The following is an 8,964-nucleotide window of genomic DNA, read 5'->3' as shown; positions in this document are numbered from 1 at the left end:
TTAAAACAACAGGCCTAATCCCACTTCCCAGCACCACATACTGTAAATGACGAGGAGAAAAGAGAAGTGTCTCCTGAGGAAGCCACCTTCCTTCCTTCCCTCCCCTGAGGAGACCGTGGTGGGATGCCGCAGCAATGAGCTCTGCATGCAGAGCGTGTAGTTGACCTCGACCTTGACTGCCAGTGCCAGCACACACGGCTCCCAACGTGCGTCACACATCCAGTTATGACTAAAAGCTACTAATTTGAGTGCAGCCCGTCCACTAGATTGACGCAAGTGCAATATTGCTGTATAACAAAATGCAGTGGTATAATGGAAGGAAAGGAACAGAGTGATGAGCCACTATTAGCTGAGTCAAAGCCTCTGAGAACAAACGCAGTGGTCTGTGTGTGTTGTATATACTTGCGAGGGCCAAATGTCCCTCACAAGTCATTTAGGCATTTAGCAGGCGTTCTTTATCCAGAGTGACTTTAGGCACGGTAAACACATACAGTACAAGTACCTCAGTAATCTAGGATGTTTTAGGTAAACCAAGAACCCAAACAATCTGTGGGTCGTGGATCCACAGATCCCTATATTTTTGGTTTCCTACCCTTTGTTTTTAATTATTATTATTATTGTTGACATTCCCAATTATTAAAACGGGGAAATTAAAACGGGGAAAAAACCTTAAAAAAAAAACGGAAGTGATACAACAACAACATTCCATGGACTAGGTTTTCATATCATCTAGAACAGATATAAACTAAATAAAAAATGCACGATTGAATAAGATAACTAGTGTAAGGCCTGCACGGAGGGTAAATACGCTAATTCCAGTGACGAATGGATACGTGTCTACATCTTACAGAGAAAGAGAAAGAAAACGACTTGAATTTACAAGAAGCCTACAAAATTAGAGAATGTAGAAGAATTGTTATTGATGTCCAGCTAAACATTATCTTAACACAAACATTGAATGCCATTGACAATGAATGGCCAGCATTGAGTGTTTATGTTAACACAAACATTGTGTAAACACAAACATTGAAGACGAAGGTGAGGACACAAATAGTGATTGGCTGGAATGAGATGATGTATGATGATAAGAGCACCCCTCACTTCACACGGGTCAGAGTGGTGCAACCACTCCATTACAGAGCTATGTGTGTCCCTGGGTCTGTCCTTGGGTCCCTGGGTCTGTCCAAGCACGAAAACAGATTGGTTGGTTTTCACCATTTCTCAACCATTTCAGACGCAGGGCGGCTCGCCGCAACCGGGCCAGCCCCCTGGGCACGGTCCTGGTGGTCTGGATGTTCTGGGGACCCCCAAGGACCCCCACATGGTAACTCAATCAAATGGTGATCCGTGGCTCAAATGCCCAATAAATAATGGGCCTTGATATGAAAAAGGGTTGAAAACCACTGGTATTATTACTGTAGCCTATATATCAAACTCATGTACCAAATGGTATTCAACATAATATACACATGTGACGATGTTGAATTCACTCTTAGACCGCTAGCATTTATTGATAAATTATGATATAATTCACGAGAGCATTTTTCCCTGTTCAGCTCTTATTTTGAAGAGCCAAAAATCTAGACCGGATGTTGTGATCTTATGTTGGGGTGTGTGACGATGCAACAACATTCCATGTTTACCGCGGGTGCTGCTTTAATATAATGTGACCAGATTTGACAGAGAGCCTGCCATCGCGGAAATTCCAGCTTTTCACCAGAGGAGAAAAACTTTTTTTGTTAAATTAGTTAATAGCACAGGCAGACTCTTCACATACTAGAGCATGTCTGAAATAAGTGTCAGAGCTGAAATTGACATGTACATATGAAATAAATGCATAAATATGTAGCTAGGTGTAATGTTAGAGTCCACAGAAGAGAACCTTTCAACTCGCTGTTTTTGGCAAGACATTACTCTATAAGCCATATCTCCAAAACTGGTGGGTCAAACTGAACAACCAATATGTCAATTTGAAGCTATGATTCACAAAAAATAAAAAAAAATCCAATGGCAGTCCCTCAGTCAAATTTGGACATGATTATAACAGCAATATTGTCCATCCAATTTATTGAGGGGCGTTAGTCCAACTTTGAGGGTCTGTGTAAACACAAACTTTGAAGAAAAAAAAGTGTGTAAACACAAATATTAAAGACAAAGGTGTGTAAACACAAACATTGAAGACAAAAATCACACCCTTGTGAAGTGACGGGTGCTCTTATCATCGTACATCATTATTATTATTGGATTGGTTGGGCACGGAATTTGATGTATGATTAATATTATGTATGATGATAAGAGCGCCGCTCACTTCACATGGGTGTGATTTGTAATTAATTTTTAATACTTTTAAAATGGAAGTAAACAGCGGTAGGATCAGGCCAAATATGGGCATGTCATATGTCATGTATACGTCATAGAGGCTGACATTGAGTCATTTACAGTATTTACAGCCTGTGAGGCTAGCAACATATTGTATTAGTTAACTATTCAGTCAACCAGGCAGTTAATCAAGCAATCAAGATATTGTGCAGCCATGGTCAAGGACAAGAACAAGCCCAAAGGGAAGATGTCCTCTTATGCTTATTTCATCAAGGTCCGCCGGGATGATCTAAAAAAGAAGCACCCCGAGCAGTCAGTCAAATTTGCAGAGTTCTCCAAGGAATGCGCAGAGGGGTGGAGAGGCCTCCAGACCGACGACAAGAAGACGTTTGAGGACATGGCCATGCGCGATAAGGCCCGCTTCCAGGAGGAGATGATGAGCTACGTTCCTCCTAAAGGCTCCAGGAGAAAGAAGAAGAAGGACCCCAACGCCCCCAAGAGGCCGGCTTCAGCGTTCTTTGTGTTCATCGCCGAGAAGCGCGCTAAGATCAAGGAGGACAACCCGGGCATCAGCGTCGGGGACACTGCCAAGGAGCTGGGGAGACTGTGGAACGAGCAAAGTCCCAAGGACAAGGCTCCGTATGAGGAAAAGGCTCTAGAAAACAGGCAGCAATACAACGCGGAGATGATAACATACAAAGAAACCAAGAAGAGCGAGTTGGCAGAGCGCGCTGCCGCAAGAGCAGAGAAGAAGAGCGCCACACCCAGGCGGCCAGCAGCTAAGAAGGTCACAAAGGTCATGGATGTTGAGGATGAGGAGGATATGGACGAAGATGAGGAGGATATGGACGAAGATGGGGAGGACGACGATGAGGAGGAGGAAGACGATGAGGAGGATGTTGACAGACCGTAGGGAGGAGAGTGAACTTCTGAGGAATACAAAACCGCCAATGCATTGCTTGAGTGTGACTCCTTTTCTCACAGTCAAGTATGCAGAAAGAGGTGGTTTGGTTAAAAAAAAAAAAAAAAAAAAAGCTGTTCCCAAAGTGGGGTGTTCCAGGTGGTCCCCAGCTAAAGAATTGGTCATTCTAAGTTATGGAGGAGTTATAAGGGTCCATGACCTATAATGGCTAGTACACTGAAGGGTCCTTGAAAGCTTAGGAAGCCTTGGATTGTATGACAGTCTGGCTGTGTACATCAGCTTTGCTGAGTTCTCCAAGGAATGCGCGGGGTGGAAAGGCGGAAAAAAGGGGAAAAAAAGGTATCGATATGCTTTTCTGAGACTCCCATTCAGAAACACAGTTTGGTTTTATTCTCCTGTTTACTTACAACCAGAAAATGTGTAGTTTAATGGGAATCAACTTTTTTTTTCACTTTTTTTTTCACCAGCTTTAATGTGGAGGTTAAAAAGACGAAGTTCGGCATGAAGCCACGCCGTTATTAGACCAGTCATGTTAAAATAAAACAAAATGTACAAAATCTTTAAAAAAAAAACACTGATAGCTACGTTAAAAACTGGGGGTAAAAATATCTGACAAATATGTTACCAGCTAGATCAGGTGCCTGGTATAATCGGTTTTCTGCTTGAGGCATTCATGCCCACAGAAAACATTTTCTGAGCTCCAGTGCTTCGAATATAGTGTACAGAGCTCTAAGCAAGCACTGAGAGAGACGCGTCCGCATGGCATTTGATTGCGAGGGACAATATCAATAAGCTGCACACCTCTCCAAACGTGAAGTGAGGGGCGCCTGGTAACGTTTGTTTAAAGTGCTCTAAACAAACGTTATCAGTCCATTGACTTGAAAAAGTTGCATGTCTTCGAGATCTATATACATTTGCTCTAGTTTATGGCATGGCTCTGCAGGAGGCTAGCCAGCTTGCAAACCATTAGACCGGTCATAATCAATTGTCTTGTGTCGAATAATGTCCCAAACTTGGAGTCATACGGTTAGATACGTCATAGATGACGGACGTCATATGAAGTCTGAGGCGTTCTCCATTGGAGCCATGCTGCTATAATTTCCTAGCTAGCCCCTCCGATGCCCAGCTTTGTGTTTCTGTGTACCACGGAATGTGATGATTTGATTGGCTGAGCACGGAGTGTGAAGATGTATGATGATGAGAGCGCCCCTCACTTCCTATATTCAGCTATTAGTGTTGATTTTCGTCTTACACAAACATTAAATTCCCATCGACAATGAATGGATAATTTACGTCCTATGTGTCTGATGATGTACGATGATAAGAGCGCCCCTCACTTCACACAGTGTGATGTTTTTTTTTTAGCCCTGCTATCAGTGAAGCGCTAAGGATCACTATGGCGGTTAATCGAACCATCAACACTGTGGTCCCAAACAAGACTGCAACATGGATTGCCATGGAACTCCATCCATCCATCTTCAACCGCTTATCCGTAGTTGGGTCACGGGGGCCAACAGATCCACCAGAGTGCTCCAGACTTCCCTCTCCAGAGCAACATTAGCGACTTCCTTCTGGGGGATTCCGAGACGTTCCAAGGCCACGTTCCTCCAACTGCACCTTGGTATGGGGCCTCATTCCCTACCCCGACTGCACAATCCACCGGTTTCCTTTCCTGAGAACCATGGCCTCAGCCCATACACTCGGCTGCGAACCGGTCCAGGAAACGGTGCCATGGAACTGCGGTTCTCAAAGTGGGGTCCAGGGACCCAGGAGGTTCTTTCAGGCATTATGACGGTCCTTGAACGAATGGGCAGAATGCTGTGAAGCATACATGGGCAACTGGTGGCCCGGGGGCCACATGCGGCCCCCACCATCACTTAATACTTATTAATATATACTAATTACTAGTAATAAAATGTTATTGTCTATTTTGTATGTCTAATGTATTAGTATTTAGTTCATAAAGTTATAACTATAAACTATAACTTACTTTTCAGGATTCCAATAACTAAATAGAAAAACATTATTCAGGATTACAATTCAAATATAGCAAAAATAGCCGATCAACAAGCTCAAAACGCGTCGCACTGCGACACGTTTTGAGTTTGTAGATCTGCTATTTTTGCTACGACCGTAATATGCAATGTGGCTCTCTGGAGTGAGTGTGGACATATAGTGGCCCAATCCATCGTAGCCACTACCCACCCCTGCTGTAAAGCATGCCGAGTAGATTCTTTGAACACATAACGTTGTGGGAGACCCTTAGTGGACAGACTGTAGGATCAACACTGTTGTTTGAGGAGACACTCTCTTAGACCATGTGTTTGGAGTAAGGTTAATGCACTGTTGCAGACTCTTGAGCCACCATGCCAGGCGGGCCAATTGGAAAGGAGAGGACTTTTTTTTATACATAAATTGTTTATACATATACAAAAGAAAGATCAGTTAAAATTCAATTGCATAAGATTATTGTTTCGGTTCAGATGCAACACATGGGCTTGTCGATCAGCCATTAAGCCATTCCGCGGTATACTGTGGTCGATGGTCAGTGTGGGATAACAGTTTGGGATCTCCTATTTTGGGGCCATAATGGATGATTTCATGACACGCAGTGACATGTTTTTTTCCAACACACTCGCTGTGTGCCGATGTGGGAGGAGGGGTGCAGTCATGGCTGTGGTGTGTGAGTATGTGCCATTTACAAATCAGCATGTGCACTGCAATTTTGTTGTGGAGTCACTTTAGGTGCAGCCAGACAGACAGTTAGTCTTTTTCACTGATATGAATCCCTAAAGCCGGAAGAAAACTAAAAAAAAAATTTACGGGCGCTAGCTGTACAGCTTTTGTCCCCACAAAATGTCCACAACCCAAACATTAAATGCCATTGACAATGAAGGGAATATTTATGTCATCTCGTCCCCACACGTCTCATATTTGCCATGGACAATGAAGAGTGAAATTAGGTCAAACGTCAAATATGAGGTAAATTTGTGGCAACACGCAACAGGCATTCTGATTGGCCAGCATGAGATGATGCATGATGATGTATGATGACAAGAGCGCCCCTCACTTCACCTTCTTTTACATGCAATCTAACCCACATGTGACAATGGTTACATTTGTGTATAATCCAACTAAACTGTCACGACCTACAGAACATGCTGACGGCATAATATCAATTTGCTAGGAGGTGTTCTTTTTTGAGGGGAGCTAGCCCCTCCTATGCCCACCTTTGTGTGCTTGTACCACGGAAATGATTCGATTGGCTGAGCAAGGTATGTGATGTATGAAGAGCACCCCTCACTTCACACAAGTGTGATTTTTCAATATATTATCAATATTATAAAACGCTTTCAGCGTCACCTGGTGGTCACCAGTTTAGGCTTTGGTTGGCAATTCGCCCATTATAAAAAAACAAAGAAAATGGAATTCTATTATGCATGTAATGTGCATGTCATCACCTGTACACCAGATTAGAGGAATTTTCAAAATATGGATAAAAAAAAAGAATAAACATCAGTGCATAATTGGATTCAGCTCGTCTTAACGTTATGGCACTTAAAACTGTTTTAATGGGTTTAAGTAAAACATACTGTAGCCTACATAGTACATTTTCCACCCCTGGTTTGAGGTAGTGGAGATGTGTTACGACACCGCACCTCCCACAGAAGTACATGGGAGAATTTACTCTTGTCCTCCATGACACTGAACATCTCCAGTATACACAAAGTACACTGTTGCACTGAGTACAGCACTCTGCTCTGAAAAGACATGAAATTACATCCTTTGATTGGTCATAATAATTGACTTCCGGCTGAACCACTCACATTGACAATAATCCAGCCCATCTCCACGGGTACTCTGCCTTTCTTCGATGTTCAACGTTCAAGGTTTGTTCCATTGTTTCATCTTGTGTACAGGTAGGTACATAAGAGCACCATTATTTTGTTCTGGTTCCTCAGCAATAGTCCATCCATCTATCATCACTATAATTCACCAAGTCTCTGTCTGTCACGCGGTGGTCGGCATTAACTCGGAGAGCATCCGACTGAACGGCGTGCGGTGTTTGCAAACCCCCCCAAAGAATGTGAATGTATCACTAATATCTATATGTGTCTCATTGTGTGTCTGAGAGGGACGCACACATTCTCTGTGTGTTCGGGAGATTGTATGCATATAGGATTCCCTGATTGTAGCCAACTGTGGTGCATCCGGCTTTGTCCAGAGTCTACACACAAACACAAAGATCAAAGCGCATCACTTCACGCTGTATTTTGAGCAGATCTGTTATTTTGATACTTTTGTGAGATGCTGTAGTATGGTCAAGTACAGTATAGGCTAGGGCGTTCATTTACGAATAAACGTACGACAGAAAATATGGAGATAAGGTTTCTGCCCGACAGCAACGATATGAACATTATCAACAGATGAATTCATACGATTATGCAAAAATATTGCTATTGTCTGAAATAATTCTGATCAGGTGATTATGGAATAATTGTGACAGGCTCAGTAGTGTACTGAGTGTACTGTACACTAGTACTGAGAGGGACGAGACTAATATTCACACAGTGATATTAGTATCGTTACGTGAGGCTAGTGCTATGCAGTAGCAGTGCAGAAGTTCCGGTCCACCTATCGGACCACAACAGGCAGCCGTTAAATGGTCAGATGGGTGGGCCGTGTGCATTGTCAGAGCGCTCTGATCATTTTAGTGATCAATGAATCGATTGTGTTACGGCATGGATCAATGGAACCAACGTAGTATATCTTATTGGTATGACTGAAATAAAAATGTTCAAGGTTTTACAGATTAATGTTATCTTATCATTAAAATGTTAAGTGTTTTTGCCATTTATTTGGGGTCCACTTGCAATATCCTTGTGGCCCACAAGTTATTATTATACTAAATTATATTATACCATTATATACTATTGTTTCAGTATTATTTTTATTATTGTTGTTGCTAAAACCTGATATTTTTCAAACTTTTGTGTGATGCTGTAGTATGACAGCATAGGGCATTCATTTACGAAAACTTTATGAAAAAAAACCCACCCAGAAATATAGAGGGAGGTACAAACAGTATGTGCTTGTATCTCCCTCTAAGTCTCTCCTTCTCTGTCTCTCTCGCTCTCTCTCTCTCCCCCCCAGACACGGTCGAGGCAGATGGCCGCCCACCCTAGAGCCTGACAGTTTCTTCCAGTTAAAGTTGCCACTGTCGCAAGAAAATGCTAGCTCAGGGTTTTACTCAGGGTTTTACAATGTCCGGTCTCTGCTCTATATGAAAAGTATCTTGAGACAACTTGATGTGATTTGGCACTATAACAACATTTAATTATTTGAATTGGTGTAGCTACATTGTTACAGTGCAGTGCAAGGCATTTTTTTCCCACGATTTTGCAACAATTTTTTTCACCCTGTGTCATTTATCTAATGTAATCATGGGCTCTTCACTCCCCTGCCAACCTGGGGAGAGCAACGGACTGACCTCATGCTTCCTTCTGTGCATGAGGAGTCCAAGCCGCTTCTATTCACCTGCCATGAGGGAGTGTCCCCAGTTGGACATAGCACGTGGAAGGAACACGTTATTCCAACAAGTTCCTTTCCCCTCCATCAGGCGCCCCAGCTAGCAAGGAGGAGGCCGTATAGAGACCAGGATTACTGCATGTTTTTTGTGAGGGTACTTACCCTGGTGGACACGGGGAAATGTGCAAACTCCA

General features: G+C 42.9%; 1 protein-coding gene across 1 annotated transcript; it reads left to right on the top strand.

The window, feature by feature from the left end:
* Window positions 1–2,533: 2,533 nt before the first annotated feature.
* On the top strand, window positions 2,534–3,232 carry LOC310862993 (high mobility group protein B2-like; the record flags this gene model as incomplete). The annotated part of the gene is made up of 1 exon (XM_083771115.1): window positions 2,534–3,232. One exon carries the CDS (start codon window positions 2,534–2,536, stop codon window positions 3,230–3,232), a length of 699 nt encoding a protein of 232 aa, XP_083627241.1.
* Between the last annotated feature and the right edge of the window lie 5,732 nt (window positions 3,233–8,964).

This window comes from Protomyctophum parallelum, assembly GCF_964188405.1.
Source record: "Protomyctophum parallelum genome assembly, chromosome: 8".
Taxonomy (NCBI): domain Eukaryota; kingdom Metazoa; phylum Chordata; class Actinopteri; order Myctophiformes; family Myctophidae; genus Protomyctophum; species Protomyctophum parallelum.
The sequence above is the reverse complement of the archived record's forward strand: the minus strand, read 5'-3'. Positions and strand labels throughout refer to the sequence as shown.